The sequence below is a fragment of the Nicotiana tomentosiformis genome, chromosome 2 (assembly GCF_000390325.3).
Source record: "Nicotiana tomentosiformis chromosome 2, ASM39032v3, whole genome shotgun sequence".
NCBI classification, from domain to species: Eukaryota; Viridiplantae; Streptophyta; class Magnoliopsida; order Solanales; family Solanaceae; genus Nicotiana; species Nicotiana tomentosiformis.
In genome coordinates this window covers 83165411-83189328 of record NC_090813.1, presented here as the reverse complement: position 1 = coordinate 83189328, position 23918 = coordinate 83165411, and the positions used below count along the sequence as shown (strand labels likewise).

General features: G+C 40.3%; 1 protein-coding gene across 2 annotated transcripts; it reads left to right on the top strand.

Annotated features, from left to right (window-relative positions):
• Positions 1–18739: 18739 nt before the first annotated feature.
• LOC104110374 (uncharacterized) lies at positions 18740–22179 on the top strand. Of its 2 annotated transcripts, none has more exons than XM_009619847.4 (2): positions 18740–19362; positions 20243–22179. In XM_009619847.4, the coding sequence occupies exons 1-2, from the start codon at positions 19060–19062 to the stop codon at positions 21815–21817; spliced, it is 1878 nt and encodes a 625-aa protein (XP_009618142.1). In that variant the 5' UTR covers positions 18740–19059; the 3' UTR covers positions 21818–22179. The 2 variants fall into 2 exon arrangements, with proteins under 2 accessions (XP_009618142.1, XP_033515638.1); XM_033659747.2 differs by having other exon boundaries at positions 19245–19362; positions 20166–22179.
• Positions 22180–23918: the final 1739 nt, after the last annotated feature.

Sequence of the window (23918 nt, the reverse complement as noted above, 5' to 3'; positions counted from 1 at the left end):
AACCTGCTGCTCTGGAGTGTGGGCGGCGGGAATCTGAGCTCCTCCCTCGGTCTATGAAATAGCTGATGCAACCGGAATCAACCCCGCCTGAGCCAATGTACCAAACATGCTCATTAATTGTGCTAAGGTCTCCTGAAGTCCGGGGGTAACAGCAGACGCCTCCAGTAACTGCCCCCCTCCCCCCAACTGGGTCTACTAGCGGCTCCTCAACTACTGCTCTGGTGGGTGCCCTAGTTACGGTACGTGCTCCTCGTCGGCCTCTGTCTCTGCCCCTAGCAACATCTGCTCCGGGGGTAACATCATCAGTAACTTCAACTCATGTCCTCACCATCTGCGAGAGAATGGAATGATTAAAGTTCAAACTTTGAGATCAATGAACTCGCACGATAGGAATGAAGGAAGTGAAATTGTCCTAATAGTTATATAGCCTCTCGAAGATAAGTACAGACGTCTCTGTACTGATCCGCAAGACTCTACTAAACTTGCTTATGACTCGTAGCACCTTGAACCTAGAGCTCTGATACCAAATTATCACGTCCTAATTTTCCCTTTGTTGGGTATCGTGATGGCACCTAGTCTTATGGACTAGGTAAGCCTAACATTTGCTGAATAACAATAATAATTAAATAACATCTAACAATTTTTGAAATGGAAATCCATATAAAATTTACAATTCCCAAAACCGGTAGTACAAGTCATAAGATCTTCAGAGTTTGCTACAAATTTCTAAATACAATTGTCTAGAAATAGGTAAATCAGTGTGAATACAAAATAGGAAAGTGACTCTGAAACCTGCAAACACAGCAACAGGTTTACCTTGAGTCTCCACAGCAACAATCCGCACAACTAGCTAATGATCAACTAACTTCGAAATACCTGGATCTGCACAAAAATGTGCAGAAGTATAGTATGAGTAAACCACGGCGGTACCCAGCAAGTATCAAGACTAACATCGGTGGAGTAGTGACGAGGTAAAGTCATGACATCTACTTGACTAAATAACTTGAACAAGTATAAGTATAGGAACAACAGAGTATGATATCTACATAAGGATTACGCGAAATGGAAAATAATATAGTAATTGCAGTAAGAAAGGAAAATAACAACTATCAGCAGAACACCATAATAATGACATAGAAGAACAAACGGAAACACAGCATAAATCCGATGAACACAATTTAAAGAAGGGCATGTAGCAACTAGATGAAAACAACCACTTTCACACTAGGTTTTAGTTAATAAACTCCACGAGGTACTGAACCTCATACTATTCACAACTCACGGGTCCCAATACTTGAACCCTAACATTGGGCATCTTGTGCCCTCATTAAACTTCATAACCGCACTGACGACTCACGTGCCAAATAGAGCCATTCTCACATAGAAGGCAAGTAACAAAGGTGTGCATCTATATTCAGCAATATCAAGAAAACCTCTTAACCGATAAGAGTGCTCAACTACGTGTATGCTTGTGCAAGTGTCCTAACATGGTTCATGCCAGCTAGTAAGTATAGGAAAAGAAATGGACAACACATAGAATATTTTCTCACAACGTTCCACAAGATAAAACTCACACGGGTAAGTGTACCACTACACAAACATCAACAACAAGAATGCCCCCAGGCCATCACAAGTCATCACAAATCAATCCCTAACATAGCCCACCTTGTCTCGCCATGTGTGCAATAATATAGTAAGTACCCGCCTTGTCTCGCCACATGCGCAACCCATATATATATATATATATATATATATATATATATATATATATATATATATATATATATATCTTATCACGCCGCGTGTGCAAATATCAATAGTAATAATAGCACGACAGAAATCGCGTGCATCACAATAACAACAACCACACGGCGGAAACCTCGTGCATCACAACAACAATAACCGCACGGCAGAAACCTCGTGCATCACAACAACAACAACCGCACGGAAGAAACCTCGTGCATCACAACAACAACAACCGCACGGAAGAAATCTCGTGCATCACAACAATAAGTACAACAACAACAATGATAATAATATAAGGGTACGACAAATAAGTTAACTTAAAGATTCCAGAACTCAAAGAAACGGAGGAACTAATTCACAAGGAGTAGCCATAGTCGGGAATGCTAGTTATAATAAGAACAACTCAACAAGAAAGAAAATACTATGTAACAACGGTCCACAATATACAGTTCGATAACGAGGGAGCAAACACAAGTCTAATAATTCCAAATAAGGACAAGTCAACTAAAATATAGGATATCTAACTTCTTTTAAGGTTGGGCAATTAGGAAAGTGTAACGACCCGACCGGCCGTTTTGCCTTTTAGAACCCTTGTTCCCCTAAATAAGACTCTCCGAATGTGCTTTTACTGTTTTATGACTTGCATAGGTGGTTAGTTTGAGATTTGGAAGGGTTCAGGTTGAAATCGGAATAATTGGTCCCTTAAGTTGGCCTTAAAGGGCTAAGTTTGACTTCGGTTAACGTTTTGAGTAAACAACCTTGGAATCGGGACTTGATGGCTCCAATAGATTTGTATGGTGATTTCAGACTTGGGCGTATGCTCGGTTCAAGTTTTGGATGACCCGAGAGCATTTCGGCGCCTAATATCAAAAGTTGGTTCTTGAAGAATTTTGAAGTTCTTTAAATTTGGTTTGGAGTGGGTTTTGGAGTTATCGAGGTCCAAATGGATTTCTGAGAGTGGTAATAGTTTTGTTATGTCATTTAAGACTTTCACGCAAAATTTGGTATCAATCCGAGTAGTCTAAGTACATTTCGGCACATTTTGAGTGAATAGAAGAACTTGAAGTTTATAAGTTTGATTCAATTGGTTTTGGGGGTGCAATTCTTAATTTTAATGTTGTTTCAGGCATTCAGAGAGTTTGACCGAGTCCTCTATATAATTCTAAGTTGGGAGCTTGGAGCAATAGCTGAAGCTCCCAGATCTGTCATAATTGCACCTACGCTTGGCCAGCCGCAGGTGCGGGCTCGCAGGTGCGAGCCACGAGCCGCAGAAGCGAGAAATGGAGGGCAACCCTGAATCCGCAGATGCGGAAGATTGGGCGCACCTACGTGAGCGCAGGTGCGAGAGCCATGGTCACAGGTGTGGCTAGGCTCGCAGAAGTAACCCTCCTTATCCACAGATGCGCAGCCTGGCTAGGTGAGGGAAAGGCGCACCTGCGAGGCATTTGGCGCAGGTGCTGCCCAAAGCACCGCAGGTGCGAAAGTTGCTGGGCAGTGAGGGTTCATTTAATACGGGACTTAGGCCATTTTTATCACATTTTCATCCACTCTTGGGCGATTTGAGAGCTTTCAAGGAGGGGATTTCGACCTAGCTTTGTGAGGTAAGTAATTTCTACTTAATGTGAGTTTAATACATATATTATGGGTAGATTTTAACATGAAAATTGGTAGAAATCATGGGTTTAGATGAAAAACCTAGGGTTTAATAAAAATGGAATTTTACCACGAAAATGGTTATGGAACTTAGTGAAAATCATATATTTATGTTTCTAAGTTATGGGTAACAACTTTCTTCAAACATTTCCAGAATCCGGGCACGTGGGCCCGGAGGTGAATTTTTAGAATCTTGCATTTAGGGTTGGGTAACCTCTTTAACAGTTGGAATACGAACTCTTGAGCACGTATTGATTAGTTTGTATATTATTTGATTAGTTTGGATTGATTCAGCACCGACTTGAGGGTATGAGCGCATTCTTGAACCGGGAAGTAGACTTTGAGGCGAGGTAAGTCTCTTTTCTAACCTTGTAAGAGGAAATTAACCCAATAGGTGAACTTAAATCAATATGTACTTCTAATTATGGGGGCTACGCATGCACGATGTGACGAGAGTGTGTGCGTAGCTACTATTCATGCTTATGTCCGGGTAGATCTAGGCTTACACCATGATTTGTTGATACCGTTGCTTGTTTCTGCTTACTAGTTGTTGGATTAAAGTAGAATTTTAAGGTCTCAATATTTAAAGCCCCAAGTTGAATTTATATTTTTTTAAAAGGAATTGAGGAATACTACGATAAATTGAGAAATTATATGTTCAACCGCTTCGCTAATATACTCCGCGAGCGGGGTAAACTTCCACTACTCTTATGGGAGCGGGCCGTTCGGCTCGGCAGGATTTGTTGATATATTATATGGTTCGGGCCGTTCGACCCTCAACAGTGCACAGTATATTATTATGTATATTTGGATTGGGTCGTATGTCCTCGGCATATTCGTGCGTAGTGATACCGAAATCCATTCTTATATTTAATAATGCTTCACGGACTTGAAAGGTGAAAGGAATAGATGAGATAAACGGTTTGATTCTTACCTGAAAGAAGGATTTGCTTACTTACTTCCTGTTTTGAGCTCTATTATTGTTGTACATTACCTGCTTTATTAGAATTTCATATTATTATGTTTTGGCCCTTAGTATGTGTCGAAGTCGACCCCTCGTCACTACTTCTTCGAGGTTAGACTAGACACTTACGGGGTACACGTTATTTACGTACTCACGCTACACTTCTGCACTTAATGTGTAGGATCTGAGGCAGGTGCATCTGGTTACCAGTGTGACACGCATGCTTGACTTCTAGCTCGAGACTATACGGTGAGCTGCCCTTCCTAGCCATTCAGCAGCAGCCAGAGTCTCTCTTTTTGATTTATATTTCTGTCTATTTCCTTGAGATAGTAGACTAGTATTATTTTGTATATTTTGCTAGTAGCCCATACATTTGTGACACCAGGTCTTGGCACACACTAGTAGATTTATCATTTTGGATTTATTGTTATGACTTCGATTTGCACTCAGTTGCTTTTGTTTAATAACTTTACAGCAGTAAATTTCTAAAACTTTTATAAATACGGAAAGTTATTCACTTTGCAAACATATTAAAAGTGGAAATCACTATATCTATTAGTGTTGGCTTGCCTAATAATGGTGTTGGGTGCCATCGCGACCTATGATGAAACTGGGTCGTGATAACATGGTATCAGAGCACTAGGTTTACGTAGGTCTCACAAGTTATGGGCAGACCTAATAGAGTCTTGCGGATCGGTGCGGAAACGTCTTTGCCTATCTTTGAGAGGCTATAGGATGTTAGGAAACTACTCTTGTTCATCTCCTATCGTGCAGTTGATGGTGTACTAAGTTTCTTCCTCTTATTTCCTCACAGATGATGAGAACGCGCGCAGCAGACATTCCAAACACGGGAGGGGCTGCTCCCCCTATGACTAAAGGCTGAGGCTGAGGTCAGGCTTGTGCCCTCCCCCGAGGTAGGGGACGAGGACGTCCCAGAGTTTCCCCAGTTGTACCACCAGTGGATCCAGTGGAGGATCTCATTGTTGAGCAGCAGGGCGGGGTGCCCGCAGCAGAGCCCGCCCCGGTAGATTTCACGTCAACACCGGGCTTTTAGGAGGTCATGGGCCGTATGCTATGGTTAATGGATTCTATGACCCAGGCTGCTTTATTTCAAGCAGACCCAACCACATATCAGGCGGGAGAGGGAGCACAGACCCCTATTAATCAAGCACCTAGGCATGTAACTACCGTATATCAGACCCCAGGGATACTACCCGTGGGCGGGGCCCAGCCAGTTGCAGCGGCTGTACCTGAGCCTAGACCAACTGCGGCCGGCGAGCCGTAGAAGCTCATGGACAGATGGACTAGGCTTCACTCTCCGGTCTTTGGGGGTGAGGGACATGAGGATCCCCAGGACTTTGTTGATAGGTGCAGGGATAGACTGCACAACATGAGCATATTGGAGTCTCACGAGGTGGATTTCACTACCTTTCAGTTGGAGGGCAGCGCACGTAGGTGGTGGAAGGCTTATCTTCTTGGCAGACCAACAGATTCTCCTTCCATGACTTGGGACCAGTTCACCCACCTATATTTGGACAGGTATATTCCACCCTCCAAGAGGGAAGAGTTGCGGTGTCAGTTCGAGTGGTTTGAGCAGGGTCCGCTGTCAGTGACCGATTATGAGGCGAGATTCTCTGAGTTGTCTTGCCATGCACTTATGATACTTCCTACTGAGGCGGAGCGAGCACAGAGGTTTGTTGCGGGGTTAAACTCAGGTATTCAGGCTACTATGGTCGGGGAGGTTGAGATGAGGACTTCTTATCAGTTGGTAGTAGAGATTGCTCGGAGGATTGAGGGTTACCGTCAGAAGGGTAGAGAGCAGATGCAGCGAGACAAGAGGTCCCTTTTTTCTGGAGAGTTTAGAGGTTCCCCAGCTGGGGGCAGAGGTCATTTTGGGAGGGGACAACATAGCAGGCCCCCATATCTGGAACCACCACCTCCTCGGGGTATTCCGGCGCGACCCTATTTCAGCGCTATGCCAGAGAGTTCTTACCTCCCGCCAGCTATTCAGGGTTCTTTCAGTGGGTACTCCGGTTATCAAGGTTCTTCCAGTGCCTACTTCAGTGCCATGCCAGAGAGTTCATATCGCCCACCAGCTATCCAGGGTCCTTTCGGGGGTATTCAGGCCATCAGGGTCAGACTTTAGGGCAGCAGTCCACCGCTCTGAGAGGTTGTTATGAGTGCGGGTATCCTAGTCACATGAAGAGGCATTGCCCCAGACTACGGGGCAAGGCAGTGCAATAGGGTCAGCAACCCATGATTACATCTCCAGTAGCCACACCAACCATCCGGCCGCCCAGAGGCGGAGGGCAGGTGGGTAGGGGTCATCCCAGAGGTTGAGGTCAGGCAGGCGGAGGCCAGCCAGGTGGCACTCCAGCCAGATTTTATGCTTTTCCAGCCCGACCAGATATAGTGGCCTCAGATGCCGTGATCACATGTATTATTTCTGTCTGCGGTAGGGATGCTTCAGTATTATTTGATCCAGGATCTACCTAGTCATATGTATCATCTATGTTTTATCACTTTCTAGATATTCCTCGTGAGTCCTTGGGAACTCCTGTCTATGTGTCCATTCCTATGGGCAATTCTGTTGTAGTGGATCAGATCTATCGGTCCTGTGTGGTTACATTTTGTATTTATGAGACTAGAGCGGATCTTTTGTTGCCTTATATGACCGAATTTGAGGTCATCCTGGGCATGGACTGGATATCTCCATATCACGCCATCCTGGATTTCCATGCCAAGATGGTTACCTTACCAATGCCAGAGTTTCCTAGATTGGAGTGGAAGGGTTCGTCTGTCAGCACATCTAGTCAGATTATATCTTTTATGAAGGCTCGACACATGGTCGAGAAGGGTTGTTTAGCTTATCTAGCCTATGTTCGGGATACTACTATAGAGCCTCCGATGATTGATTCAGTACTGGTAGTCCGGGAGTTCTCTGATGTGTTTCCTTCTGATCTTCCAGGCATGCCACCAGATCTTGATATTGACTTCTATATTGACTTGTCTCCAAGTACCCAGCCTATATCTATCCCACCGTATTGTATGGCTCCGAAAGAATTGAAGGAATTAAAGGAACAACTTGAGGAGTTGTTAGCCAAGGGGTTCGTCAGACCAAGCGTATCACCTTGGGGTGCACCAGTATTATTAGTGAAGAAGAAAGATGGGACTATGCGGATGCGAATTGATTACCGCCAGTTGAACACGGTCACCATTAAGAACAAGTACCCGTTGCCGCGTATTGATGATTTGTTTGACCAGTTGCAGGTGCTAGGGTGTTCTCCAAGATCGACTTGAGATCGGGGTACCATCAGTTGAGGATTTGGGACTCAGATGTTTCGAAGATTGCTTTCCGTACTAGATATGGCCATTATGCATTTCTAGTGATGTCTTTCGACTTGACTAATGCCCTAGCAGCATTTTTGGACTTGATGAACTGGGTGTTCACGCCTTATATTTATTCATTTGTCATTGTCTTCATTGATGACATTTTGATTTACTCACGTAGCAAGGAGTAGCACGAGCTGCATTTGAGAGTGGTGCTTCAGACTTTGCGGGAGCAGAAGCTATACGCTAAGTTCTCCAAGTGTGAGTTTTGGTTGGATTCTGTGGCATTCTTGGGGCATGTGGTATCAGGTGAAGGCATTAAGGTGGATCACAAGAAGATTGAGGCAGTTCAGAGTTGGCCTCATCCTACTTCGGAGACCGAAATCAGGAGCTTTTTGGGGTTAGTAGGTTATTATCATCAGTTCGTGGAGGGATTCTCATCTATTGTAGCACCTTTGACTAGATTGATCCAGAAGGGTGCTCAGTTTCGTTGGTCCGGTGGTTGTGAGACGAGCTTCCAGAAGCTCAAGACAGCTTTGACGACTACACCAGTCCTTATGTTGCCTTCCGGTTCGGGGATATATACTGCGTATTGGGATGCTTCACGTGTTGGCTTGGGTTGTGTATTGATGTAGGAGGGACTAGTTATTGCATATGCTTCACATCAGCTGAAGCCCCAAGAAAAGAATTATCCTGTGCACAATTTGGAGTTGGCCGCGATTGTTCATGCTCTTAAGGTCTGGAGGCATTATCTTTATGGGGTGTCTTGTGAGGTTTACATCGATCATCGCAGTTTGCAGCATTTGTTCAAGCAAAGGGATCTCGATTTGAGGTAGCGTAGATGGCTTGAGTTACTTAAGGATTATGACATCACCATTCATTATCATTCGGGCAAGGCGAATATAGTCGCGGATGCCTTGAGCAGGAAGGCAGAGAGTATGGGTAGCTTGGCATTCATTTCAGACAGAGGTCCTCAGTTTACTTCACATTTCTAAAGAGCAGTACAGAGTGAATTGGGGACCCGTGTGGAGCTCAGCACAATATTTCATCCACAGACCGACGGGCAGTCGGAGCGGACAATTCAGATATTGGAGGATATACTTAAAGCATGTGTGATTGACCTTGGAGGATAGTGGGATCGGTTCTTGCCCTTGGCTGAGTTTGCTTACAACAACAGTTACAAGTCCAACATCGAGATGGCTCCGTTTGAGGATTTATATAGTCGGCGATGTCATTCTCCCATTGGGTAGTTTGAGCCCGGCAAGGCTAGGTTGTATGGTACTGATTTGGTAAAGGATGCCTTGGAAAGGGTTAAGTTGATTCAGGAGCAACTCCGCACAGCACAGTCCCGACAGAAGATTTACGTGGATCGGATGGCGCGTGACTTATCATTCATGGTGGGCGAGAAGGTTCTCTTGAAATACTCACCGATGAAGGGGATCATGAGATTTGGGAAGAAGGGCAAGTTGAGCCCAAGGTTTATAGGCCAATTTTCGGTGTTGAGGCGAATTGGGAAGGCTGCTTATGAGACTTGCGTTGCCTCCAGTCTATCGGGAGTTCATCTAATTTTCCACGTATCTATGCTCCGGAAGTATCATCCTGACTTGTCACATGTGTTAGACTTAAGCACGATTAAGTAATATGAGAGTCTGGGTTATGAAGAGGAGCCAGTTGCCATTGTTGATAGGCAGGATCACCAGTTGAGATCCAAGAGGATTTCCGCGGTGAGGGTCTAGTGGAGGGGCTAACCAGTCGAGGAGGCAACTTGGGAGTCCGAGGAAGACATGCGGAGCAGATATCCTCGCTTGTTCAGCACTCCAGGGATGATTCTAGACCCGTTCGAGGACGAACGTTTGGTTAAGAGGTGGAGAATGTAACGACCCGACCGGTCATTTTGCCTTCTAGAACCCCCTGTTCCCCTAAATAAGATTCCCCGAATGTGCTTTTACTATTTTATGACTTACGGGGGTGGTTAGTTTGAGATTTGGAAGGGTTCGGGTTGAAATCGGAACAATTGGTCCCTTAAGTTGGCCTTAAAGGGCTAAGTTTTACTTCGGTCAACGTTTTGAGTAAATGACCTTGGAATCAAAATTTGACAGCTCCAATAGGTTTGTATGATGATTTCAAACTTGGGTGTATGCTCGGTTCGGGTTTTGGACGACCCGGGAGCGTTTTGGCGCCTATTATCAAAAGTTGATTCATGAAGAATTTTGAAGTTCTTTAAATTTGGTTTGGAGAGGGTATTGGTGTTATCGAGGTCCAAATGGAATTCTGAGGCCGGGAATAGTTTTGTTATGTCATTTAAGACTCGCACGCAAAATTTGGTGTCAAACGGAGTAATCTAAGTACGTTTCAGCGCATTTTGAGTGAATAGAAGAACTTGAAGTTCATAAGTTTGATTCAATTGGTTTTGGGGTGCGATTCTTGATTTTAATGTTGTTTCGGGCTTTCCGAGAGTCCGAGCGAGTCCTTTATATGATTCTAAACTTGTTGGCATGTTCGAGCGGGCCCCGAGTGTCAATCGGACAAGGCTCGGACCAAGTCGGGAGCTTGGAGCAATAGCTGAAGCTCCAAGATCTGTCATAATCGCACATGCGCTTGGCCAGCCGCAGGTGCGAGCCATGAGCCGCAGAAGCGAGAAATGGAGGGCAACCCTGAATTCGCAGATGCGGAAGATTGGGTGCACTTGTGTGAGCGCAGGTGCGAGAGCCATGGTCGCAGGTGCGGCGAGGCTCGCAGAAGCGACCCTCCTTGTCCGCAGTTGCGGAGCCCGGCCAGGTGAGGGAAAGGCGCACCTGCGAGGTATTTGGTGTAGGTGCGGGACCGCAGATGTGGCCCAAAGCACCGCAGGTGCGAAAGTCGTTGGGCAGTGAGGGTTTATTTAATACGGGACTTAGGCCATTTTTATCACATTTTTATCCACTCTTGGGAGATTTGAGAGCTTTCAAGGAGGGGCTTTCGACCTAGCTTTGTGAGGTAAGTAGTTTCTACTTAATGTGAGTTTAATACATAGATTATGGGTAGATTTTAACATGAAAATTGGTAGAAATAATGGGTTTAGATGAAAAACCTAGGGTTCAATAAAAATGGGATTTTATCACGAAAATGGCTATGGAACTTAGTGGAAATCATATATTTATGTTTCTAAGGTTATGGATAACAACTTTCATAGAAAATTTCCGAAATCCGGGCACGTGGGCCCGGAGGTGAATTTTTTGAATCTTGCATTTAGGGTTGGGTAACTTCTTTAACAGTTGGAATACGAACTCTTGAGCACGTATTGATTAGTTTGTATATTATTTGATTAGTTTGGATTGATTCGGCACCGACTTGAGGGTGTGAGCGCATTCTTGAACCGGGAAGTAGACTTTGAGACGAGGTAAGTCTCTTTTCTAACCTTGTAAGAGGGAATTAACCCTATAGGTGAACTTAAATCAATATGTACTTCTAATTGTGGGGGCTACACACGCACGATGTGACGAGAGTCCGTGCGTAGCTACTATTCATGCTTATGTCCGGGTAGATCTAGGCTTACACCATGATTTGTTGATACTGTTGCTTGTTTATGCTTACTAGTTATTGGATTAAAGTAGAAGTTGAAGGTCTCAATATTTAAAGCCCCAAGTTTAATTTCTATTTTTTTTAAAGGAATTGAGGAATACTACGATAAATTGAGAAATTATATATTCAACCGCTTCGCTAATATATTCCGTGAGCGGGGTAAACTTCCACTACTCTCATGGGAGCAGGTCGTTCGCCTCGGCAGGATTTGTTGATATATTATATGGTTCAGGCCGTTCGACCCTCGGCAGTGCACAATATATTGTTATGTATATTTGGATCGGGCCGTACGTCCTCGGCATACTCGTATGTAGTGATACCTAAATCCCTTTTTATATTTAATAATGCTTCACAGACTTGAAAGGTGAAAGGAATAGACTTCGAGGCGATTCTTAGCACGTTCGAGGACGAACGTTTGTTTAAGAGGGGAAGGATGTAATGACCCGGCCTGTCGTTTTGAGAATTTAAGTCCCGTTCAGTGGCATAAGGTCTTGAGAAGCTTCGTATTATGGGTATTGACTTGCGTGCGTGGTTGAATTCAGTTACCGAATGATTCGGAGTCAAATCGGAAGATGGATGCAAGTTTTGGAAGCTTAAGCGGTAAAAGTTGACCGTATTTTGATTTTTTGTGTAAACGGCTCCAAAATTGGTTTTGAATGATTCCAACAGCTTCGTATGGTAATTTTGGATATAGGCGTGCATCCGGATTTGAATTTGGAGGTCCGTAGGGTAATTTGGAGCATTTCGGCGAAAGTTGGAAAAGTTGAAGTTTTGAAGGTTGAGAGGTTTAACCAAGAGTTGACTTTGGTGATATCGGGGTCGGAATGCGATTTCGAGAGTTGGAACAGATCCGTTATGTTATTTGGGACTTGCCTACAAAATTTGACGTCATTCCGGGTTGATTTGATTAGGGGTGGGCATAATACCGGCCAAACCATGAATTTCGATTTTTCAGTTTCGGTTTAATCAGTTATTCGGTCGGTGCGTGATTTTTAAATTATTAAATTTTAATTTTTCGGTGCGGTTTACGATTTTGGTGTTTCGGTTTTCGGTTAAACCGAAAAATCTAAATTTTGTCTCAAATTGTTAAATCCTTATGCTGCCATGTTTGTTAAAATTGGTTTTGCTTTTGCAGTTGTTATTTCGCCTATTAATTGGTCTAAGTGACTAAGTGAATTGGCGTTATGCGCCGTTTTATTCCAAAAGTAAGAACAAAAAAAATAAAAGCAGTAAAAGATCAATAAGCATAGTATTGAGTATTGATTGGACATGTCTATCAAACACTGCCTTGTTTGCCAATTATTTAAATGTATGCCTTTTCAAACGAAAATTTTATTTTGAAATCTTTCAAATGTCACATGTCTATCTATATTAACTGGACTGCCAGCTAGAAGCCGACCTAAAAATCCGTAGTCTACATCGGATATAAAAATCTTTAATCGTTAATAACCGAAAAACTAAACCGAAAATAACCGAACCGAACATTAGAAAAATCGCACCGAACCGTAAATACTTTGGTTTGATTTGGTTATTAATATTACAAAATCGAAAACTGATAAACCGAACCGTACTTTCATTATAACCGACCGAACTGACCGATGCCCACCCCTAGATTTGATAGGTTTCGACGCAGGTTTTAGAAGTTGGAAGATTTAAAAGTTCATAAGTTCGATTCATAGTGCGATTCGTAGTTTCAACGCTATTTGATATGATTTGAGACCTCGAGCGAGTCCATGTTATATTATAAAACTTGTTGGTATGTTTGGTTGAGTTCCCGGGGGCCTCGGGTATGTTTCAGATGCTTAACGGATTAAATTTGGACTTATGCAAATTGCTGAAGTTTTCTGGTTTCAGGTGTTACTTACGGTGGGGAGACCGCAGGTACGGACTCGCACGTGCGGAAGGTGGAGCGCATGTGCGGTTTGGTCAAGCTTGGTCTGTGGGCGTAAGTGCGAGATTGGCCCACAGAAGCGGAGCCGCATCTGCGGAAGATGGAGTGCAGAAGCGGACGGGGCCTGGAGCGTGAGGACCGCAGAAGCGGAAGGTATCCGCAGGAGCCGGCGCACAGGTGGACCCCTTGATTGCAGATGCGGACCCAGCCCCCTTAAGTCATTTCCGCACATGTGAGGGAAATTCCGCAGGTGCCACTGGTGGTCCGCAGATGCGGAAGTCCTGGGCAAGGAGTTTATATTCGAGGGTTTTTCTATTTTCTCCATATTTTGAGTTTTAGACCTCGGTTTTGGGAGCTTCTTTGTGGAGTTTTCAAGCAAATCGATTGGGTAAGTATTCTTCACCCAGAATTTATTATATTCCATGATTCTATCTTTATTTTTATCATGTAATTTGTATTTTGAGTTGAGGAAAATAGAGGTTTTTGAAGAAAAATTTCAAAATGAAAAAAATCATGATTTGAGGGATGAAATGGTATCGGAATTTGATAATTTTAGTGTGGTTGAACTCATATCGGAATGGGTGTTCGGGTTTTGTGAAATTTGTCGGGTTCCGAGGTGCGGGCCCGGGGATCGACTTTTGGGTCGATTTTTAGATTTTAATAAAGATTGAGGCTTTATGATCCGAAATAGTTTCTTATGAGTTTTATTTGTGTTTTTAAGTTATTTTTGGTTAGATTTGAGCCATCCGGAGGTCATGTCACCTGAGAAATTTATTTTTGAGTATCGGTCTGTCTTCTTTGAGGTAAGTATCTTGCCTAACTTCGTGTGGGGGAACTAACTCTTAGGATTTGAGTCTTCTATGCTAATTGTTGTCCGTGTACGCGAGGTGACGAGTACGTGCTCGGACTTATTTGTGAAAAATTGGCCTTTTAGGATTCTTAGGCCCTTGTATTCACTGAATATGCAGTTGTTCTTGTTATGATTACGCTTCTTAATTACTAGTTTCACCTCTACCTTCTTAATTAGAATTAATTGCTTCATGATTCACTCTTATTGATTATTTGATTCATATGTGCCTTAACTGAAATTGTTACCTTTCTATTGCCATGTTATCCTTTCCCTAACTGCTTATCTTTATTTGAAATTATTACTATCTCTTCTGTAATTGTTTAGCCTTAATTGAGGTTATGGTTATCTTTCCGCTGCTTCTTCTTAGCTAAATTTGTTGTATCTCTTTCCTAATTGCCCGACCTTAAAAGAAGTTAGATATTCTATATTTTAGTTGACTTGTCCTTATTTGGAATTATTCGACTTGTGTTAGCTCCCTCGTTATCGAACTGTATATTGTGGACTGTTGTTACATAGTATTTCCTTTCTTGTTGAGCTGTTCTTATTATGACTAGCATTCCCGATTGTGGCTGCTCCTTGTGAATTAGTTCCTCCGTTTCTTTGAGTTCTGGAATCTCTGAGTTGACTTATTTGTCGTACCTTTGTATTATTGTAATTATTGTTATTGTACTAGTTGTTGTGATGTACGAGGTTTCTGTCGTACGGTTGTTGTTGTTGTGATGCACGAGGTTTCTTCCGTGCGGCTGTTGTTATTGTGATGCACGAGGTTTCTGCCGTGCAAGTGTTATTGGGTTGCACGAGGTTTCTGCCGTGCTATTGTTACTATTGATATTTGCGCATCTGGCATGACAAGGCGGGATTTATATATGTGGGTTGCGCATGTGGCGAGACAAGGTGGGAACATTTTTATGCATGTGTGGCGAAACAAGTCGGGTGCTTACTATATTATTGTACATGTGGCTAGACAAGGTGGGCTATGTCAAGGATTAATTTGTGATGACTTGTGGCGGCCTGGGGGCATTCTTGTTGTTGATGTTTGTGTAGTAGTACACTTACCTGTGTGAGTTTTATCTTGTGGAAAGTTGTGAGAAAATATTCTACGTGATGTACATTTCTTTTCCTATACATACTAGCTGGCATGAACCATGTTAGGACACTTGCACAAGCATACACGTAGTTGAGCACTCTTATCGGCTAAGAGGTTTCTTTGATATTGTTGAGTATAGATGCACATCCTTGTTACTTGCCTTCTATGTGAGAATGGCTCTATTTGGCACATGCATCGTCAGTGTGGTTATGAAATGTAATGAGGGCACAGGATGCCCAGTGTTAGGGTTCATGTATTGGGACCCGTGAGTTGTGAATAGTATGAGGTTCGGTACCTCGTGGAGTTTATTGACTAAAACCTGGTGTGAAAGTGGTTGTTTTCATCTAGTTGCTACTTGCCCTTCTTTTAATTGTGTTCATCGGATTTAGGATGTATTTCCGTTCGTTCTTCTATGTCACTACTATGGTATTCCGCTGATAGTTGTTATTTTCTTTTCTTACTGAAATTACCGTATTATTTTCCATTTTGCGTAGTCCTTATGTAGATATCATACTCTGTTGTTCCTATACTTATACTTATTTAAGTTATTTAGTCCAGTAGGTATCTTGACTGTACCTCGTCACTACTCCACTGAGGTTAGTCTTGATACTTGCTAGGTACCGCCGTGGTGTACTCATACTATACTTCTACATATTTTTGTGCAGATCCAGGTATTTCGAAGTCAGTTGATCATTAGCTAGCTGTGCGGATTATTGCTGTGGAGACTCAAGGTAAACCTGTTGTTGCGTTCGCAGGCTTCAGAGTCACTTTTCTATTTTGTATTCACACTGTTTTACCTATTTCCAGACAGTTGTATTTAGAAATTTGCAGTAAACTCTAAAGAGCTTATGACTTGTATTACCGGCTTTGGGAATTATAAATTTTATAGGGATTTCCATTTCAAAAATTGTAAGATGCTATTTAATTATTATTGTTATTCAGTAAATGTTAGGCTTACCTAGTCCTTAAGACTAGGTGCCATCACGATACCTAACAGAGGAAAAATTGGGCCGTGACAAAACTGTGAGTTATGGCAATGACTGTTGTTTTAAATACAACAGAATACAGTTGGATTAAAAATACAGATGAATACAGTTAGATTGAATAGATAATTAAATATAGAACAACTGGTGTGTTTAAAAATGTTGTTGAATGAACTAAAATACATATAAATATATCTAAATACAACATTCAAACATCACTGTTAAAAGTAAAAATAAGTGTAGATAATATTGAATACATATAAATACATCTACATATAAGAAGAGACAACCACTGTACAAGCTAATAATCAATGTATGCGGACTCGAATACATATAAATATATCTACAATTATCTTGTCGTTCTGTGTTTCCGAGCTAGTTCCTTTAGCGATCTCTTTTCCCTTACTCCCTGAAGCATCATCCATGAGTTTTTTTTCTCTTTTTCACATTAGAAAGTGTTGATATTTTCGAAGATTTCTTAACTTGACCTTGTTTCGTAGGGTCATTGCGTATTTTTGTTCTCCTTTCGGCTTCAGTAGTTGCTGATGAACCTACAAATACATATTCCGCTTGAGTGATTTACAAATCGAAAGATGGCCCATCGAAATTGAGTGCTTTGGTGGGTATACCTCGAGTAACCCTCTTCTGAGTTGTTGAATCAGTCATTGAAGAGGAAATTTCAAGTTTTCTGGTAAAAACATAACAATGGTGAATATTTAAAAAAAATAGTAAAGAGAAAAATAAGAAGCTTTAACCGGCTAAAAACTTTAACACTTACCACAACTTTTTGGAGCAAAAAATATTGAAAATTGAGGAAGATAATGGCGCTGATAAAGGAGAATCGTGGTTCAACAATGGGGAAGACAATGGCGCTGTGAGAGAGAAATAAGATATTGTGCGGTGATTTTGGGAGAGAATAAACTGAAAGAATGAGAGAGAAAAATATTAGACAGCGTATTTAATGGCTTAACAGTAGGAAGTGACCATAAATACATATTTTGCTATAAAAACTAAAAGATAGCTATAGAAAATAATATTTTAAAAGAGTTTTTATTTATAATAAATAGGATGTAAAGCTTTGCTATATGAGATAAAAATTCCTTCTTTGTATGGGTTAATTGGGGTCACATATATATAGCCCAAAATATAGTAATATACTCAAATTTTTAGATGGTTGTACTCAAACTGACCCGTCATTTGGACCGAGTTGACGGTTCGAAAGTTATATATTTATCATTTAATGAGCTGAATTTGACATCAATTGTAGAAAACATGATTTTCCCAAGATTAATAACATATGTAGTATGAAACTAAATGCTCTTCTCATCCTCATTCTAGGCAAAGGAAAAATGAAATCCGTAGCTATATTATGGATAATCATTTTGTTTCCAACAAGCTTAAACAAATGACGACAATGAAATCATAAGCGTTTAGCTAAAGGCATGATGTATGTTGGTGCAGATGATTAAAATGTAGTGACAATAATTAGCACCAACAGGAATTTGTCCCCCTTTTCTCATTTAACTTAGACAAATATTTAAAAGAAAACATTTTGGAATAGCTACGATGAATGCATTTTTGGATTAATAACTAGTAAAAATATTCCCTTCACACCTAACATATTTGCATAAACTAAGCCAGCGTTTGGTCATAGATTCCCAAATTTATTCTGAAAAATCTGATTTGGGTGAAGTTTGGTTTGAAGATGAAAATATATTTGGACATCTGTTTTAGGTGAAGTTTGGTTTGGAAAAATATGAAACATGACTTATACCCACAAGTTCTAAAAACTATCACAAATACCCAACAATACCATTATCAATAACTTCATTATATTATTGCAAACCATAGTCCTGAACATAAATAAATTTGATACAAAATTATCGTTTTTTATAATTAACTACATGATACACTATCAGATAATCGAGAAGACGAAACAATATCGTTACAAAATAATAAATGATGGGCTCTTTTATAAAATACAAAAGTTTGGGATAATTTTTAAAAAATATAATAGTGATATTTTGGCAAAAAATCAGCTATTGAGCTGGTTTTGGGATTTGGGATTTAAGACTTGGGATTTGGCCAAAATGTAGGCAAAATCTATGGCCAAACATGTGTTTGTCAAATAAAACCCAAGTTTATTTTGGCAAAATCTATGGCCAAACGGGTCCTAATAAGCTCCAAATTGGGATTTATTTAACTGAAACCAAAACAGACACAAGAGGGGTAATTAACATATTAACTAATGGAAGTGAACATTATGCAAATTTCATTGATGATTGCAGGTTATTAACTTTGAATAAGTTGGGGGGATAAAAACGATATATTACATCTAAATAGAAGCTAACCAAGTCATGGATGAACTAGCCAAACGCTGAAAGTATGTAGCCAAGGTGGTGGACCTTGTATTTTTTGTTCTTTTCCATCCTTTATTGGACTTATTCTAATGATGCATTATGCCTTGTCAATCACTTGTAACATTATGTATGACTCCTACCTTGTTTATTATTATTATTATTTTGCATAATTGGCAATTACTCCATTATCAACTCAAAATTGGTCTATTAGAAAATAAAGTATTCATAAATTTAAACCTTGTGGGGTTGGACCAAAACAAAAAATCGCATACTGAAATATACAGTCATAGGAATTTGTAAAAAGAAATTTCTGTCGACCGACTCATGCACTCAAAGTCCGACAACCCCACCAACCTTTAAGACCCGCCTTTGTTTTCTCCTTCCCTGTTTCAAACTTTCTAAGCTAATTCATAATGCAAAATCAAATATAATAAATATATACACAAATTTGTTCTACATACCTACCTACTTTAAAGTTTTAAAATATTTTTTAATTATATGTACATAAATAGTCTGAAATCAAATTGTACATGTAATGATGTACTAACTATTTAGTACTCCATATGGTTGATCAACTTTGAGCTTCATGTGAGTACAAACTGCAAATGGGAATAAAGTTTTCTTATTAAGAAAAATGAAGATTAAAGATGGGACTTACAAGTCAAATTCTGCTAGTTCAATTGAGGATCAGTTGACTACTGATCATCAGAAGTTGCACCACCGCTGGCAGAAAACAAGACCTCCGGTGGCGGGAGGTCGGAGGAGGGTAAACGGTGGAAGTGGGTCACCCAATCGATTAATCTTGCTAAGCAAGTTTAAGGAAAAAGATGAGGCAGAGGTGGGTTTCTCTGCTAGGAAGCTCGCCGCTGGTCTGTGGCATTTGGCGGCGGAGTTCACCGCTGGTGGCGTGAAGCGTCAGTGTGGTTTGATTCATCCGGTAAGTTTATGTTCATGAGTGATGAATTATTTCTGGATTTTACTGTTGGATGATGGATTAGGTACCTCTTTAATCTGCATTCTCTGCCTCAATCATCCATTAACCTTTTCAATGCTTTATTTATGACCAAAATGCTTCATACTTGGTTGATTTAAGATAAAGTGATTCTATAAATTTTCAAGTCAAAATAGATACAACATTGAATTCAATTCAATGGTTCAAACTTCAAACAGTTTTGGCTCATATCAATTATAGTCAGCTTGCTTGCCTGGTGCAATTTCACAAGATAAAGACATGTTTTGGTGTATTGATCTGGTAATTATGAGGGTTAATCTTAGGGAGCCGAGGAGTATAATTATGGTTATAAACCAAAGTACGTAACTGTAAAGTGAAACAGGAGGAAAGGTAAGAGATCCTAACCAGTATGATGTAACAATATTATAATGGATGTAGATAGCCACCTAAAAACAATGAAATATTTGTTTCCTTAATCTCGCCAGGAAGCCAAAACTGAAATACAAATATCTAATATGGTCTACCACCTTTCTTGACGTATATATTGTTTGCACCAGCTGCACACGCCCAGAAATCAGAATGCCCGTATATTTTGCTATAGTCATGCTGTGTTCATTGCACAAGCACATTCTCCATATTTTTTCTGTAATGCCTGCTCTATGTTGCTTTATTCATTGGTTTAACTTGTCTGCTTTATCTTGCTTTGTATGCATTATTCCATCATTTCGATTCCTGTTTTTGTTTTGATAGACCTTTCTTTCTCTCTTACCTCTATTTCATTCTACTAGATGTTCAACTGGAAGTTCCACTTTGATTAATATCCAGACTTTCTGACCACTTTCAATGATCATTTTCATATCACTAGCTCCATTTTAGGATACCAGTCACTAGATCTGCGGTGGAGGGAGCTACAAAGTGGGATCCTGGCCACTTAAAAATGTCCAGAGAATTTAAACATTCCAATGGCCTTGTAAAGCTTTATAAAAGTCAACATACTGCTACTACCTCATTTGCTTCTGCTTTACAAGTTGAACTAATAGAAGCGCGGAATTGCATTCAAGAGCTAGAAGCTAAGAGGGGACGCCTTAAAAAGAAATATAAACACTTAGTGAGGAAGCTGGAAGAAGAAAGAATGTCATGGATGAGAAGAGAACAGCGGAAGATGCATTCTGTAATTGATGGCTTAAAAGATGACTTAAGAAGAGAAAGAAGTAATTGTAAACGACTGGATGTTGTTAATTCCAAAATGCTGGTTGATGTAGCTGATTTAAAGGTATCGTCCAGACGATATATGCACGAGTATGAGAAAGAAAGAAAATCCAGAGAATTACTGGAAGATGTGTGCAACGAGCTAGTCAAGGAGATTGAAGAAGACAAAACTGAAATTGAAGCTTTGAAGAGCGAAAAAGCCAGGCTTGGTGAGGAAGTGGAAGAAGAAAGAAAAATGCTGCAATTGGCTGAGGTTTGGCGTGAAGAACGGGTTCAAATGAAGCTGATTGATGCGAAACTACTTTTAGAAGAAAAATATTGCCTGATGAGTAATCTTATATCAGAACTTCAGAGCTTTTTGAGATCAAACAATGCAACTGTGGATGTGACTAGCTTAAGTGAAGCGCAGGTGGTCAAGCAGGTTGTTGACTCATTGAACATCCAAGAAATAAACGAGTTCTCTTCTGGCTCTCCAATATCGAATGACATATATACAACTAAAGAGGATACTATTATCTTTGAAGCTAAAAAATTGGGAACTAATCAGTGCACTGATTGTAGCACTCCTAGCCATTCCTCTGCAGTCCAAATTGTTGGTACTGAGAGTAAAAGATGTGCAACAAACTCTAGCAGTGAGTGTTTGAATGGCTTTCTTGATCATGGCGAGAGTTGCAAAGATGGAAGTGGGAGGAGTACAGTGACCCACGTGGAAGATCAGTTTTCAAGTTACACTTTTGGTGAAACTAAGCACTCTGTCAATGGTATTGACGGGGGCAGATATCTTTTTAGTGGCAAAGTGAATCATGAGAAAAACACCGGTCAATCGGGTTCTCTGGATTTTGAGACCAGTGAAATCTCCTCGGTACCTCCAAAGCAATCAAAGAAGAAAGAATCCTCTTTTCGCAAATTTTGGAGATCCTCACTGTCATTTGATGAATTCTGCAAGACAATCTCACTCGATGAGAGTGGAGGACTTTCAAATGGATCAACATCTAATGCGGATGTTATTTCTTCAGAGAATGTACCAGCTGAAAGGGAACTAGCCTACCAAGATTTTGAGAATCATTGCTGCTCAGGTGGTCCAAGAAATCCACATATTGCTCGAGCCATGAAAGGATGTATTGAATGGCCACGGGGAATCCCAAAGTATGGTTTGAAGTCCAAGATTTTGGAAGCAAGATTTGAGAACCAAAAATCGCAATTGTGCAATGTAATTAAACACATGAATTAGGTGGAGGATGGCTTTCAGTTTGCTGCTTTACCGAGGTAATTCTACAAATTTCATGAATATCATGAACTAGTAGTTGGATTCACATGGAGCGATAGAGCGCAGCTGTAACAGTTTTTTCTATTCTTAGCTGCCTCTTAAGGATTTCGATGAGGTTCATTTTTTCAATGAACTTCCAGATATCATCAAAATGTATCCACCCCAAAGTTATATGTAATTTTCATCTTGTATATGCCATCTTCCATTATGTAAAATGCGGCATTTTAATCCTGTCGCTAATGAACCAAAGAGCTTAATTGTATAGTTTGTCTGTAAAGTCAACATAGAACCAGAATCATTCCCATCTATGCATGCTTCTTAGTAAATTCCATTTTACCCCCTTAACCTTTTAGTATAGGGAAATAATAACCTCTTCACCTTTTGAATGGGAAAGGGAACCCCTTTGACTCAAAAGTTTACCAGAAAAACGAAAATTTGTTGCTGGAATTTACAAAAGTTTATCCAACTCGGATCCTGAAATATTTTTAGCATGTTTTGATCATGTAATTATGAACTACTATATAATGGAGAGACAATACCAGCAATTTCAGAGAAACACATGCATTAGTTTGTAAATTCCAACAAAATGAAAAAAAAACTTCTCTTTCAGAATCAGTGAGCAAGTTTAAACGTAATATTCTCAAGTAATGAGCAAGTTTTTAGTAGTCTAAATGTGCTTAAAAAAGAGTTAAAGACTAAAAAATCTTTCGCATACATGACAGATGGAGCACAAAATAAGTGCCTTGGAAGTTCAAGAGGTACCAGTTATAAATACCGAAAAGGTGTTTTCCATGGTTTTTAAATTTTAATCGAACTAAAAGATAGGTTCCAGTTGAATCTTATAGCTAGTCTCTTCTTGCGTTTGCTAATTGAGATATGTGAAAAAAAGAAGATTGAACATCATCGATCGACAAGAATGATTGCAAGTGAAATCGTACATGATTGTGACCAAGACGACAACGGGGTTTTCATTTTGCAAATTCCGTCAACAATTTGTAAATTTCAAGCTTTTCATTTTGCTGGTTATCTATTGGGGTAAAGGGGTTCTCTTTCCCATATCAAGTGGTGAAGGGGGTATTTTTTCCCTACACTAAGGGCGTGTTTGGTATAACGAAAAATGTCTTCTGTAGAAAATATTTTTTCGGAAAACAAGTAGTAATCTTACTCATTTCTCGGTGTTTAGTACGTAAATTAAGGAAAATAACTTCTCAAGAGTATTGATAAATAATTTAGATACAATAATCATGAAGCCATAAACTTTCGAACCAACAACCTTCCTAACCCATAAATTTGATAAACTTCTGAACCGCTACACTTTCGAACTCGCAAACTTTTGAACTCGTAAACTCTATAATTTCTAAACCCGCAAATTTTCAAACACATAAACCTCTGAACCCATAACTTTAAAACTCGCAAAATTTTGAACCTGTAAATTGAATGGTGCAAAAAAATATTTTTGGAGAGGAGGGCGGGGTAGGCGAGAGAAGGGGGAGGGGAGCGGGGTAAGATGTGAGAGTAGGTGGAGTTTTTGGAAAATGTTTTCCTCACTTTTTCTAGGGAAGTCATTTTCTTTCAATTTCAGGAAAATGTTATATCTAGAAAAACATTTTCTAAACTATTTTGTGCAACCAAACAGTGGAAAATGGGAAAATATTTTCCATATTACCAAACACACCCTAAAAGGTTAAGGGAGGTAAGGTGGAATTTACTCCATGCTTCTTAGAGGTTAATCTTTTTCTTTCCTCAAAATCTTGCTCTCACCCTTCCTTAGACTAACATTTTAATAATGCCCTTAATAATTGTTGTTACTGTCTTAAAAGAACTCACTTACCATGGGGACTTTACTAATGGAAGTGATGGTTTCTTCGTCGAAGATTTAATCACTTAATTTAATTTTAAGTATATTGAAAGGAAAATGGGAAATCTCAAAATTGTGAGGTGAAGTCATGCACCATGGATTTTGTCCCTACAAATGATTTAGGGATGGGGGCACAAAAGATATCCAAGTTGTAATATCTGTTACTAATTTCTTCAGTGGACTGCTGAAATTATTCAGCAGCAGAAT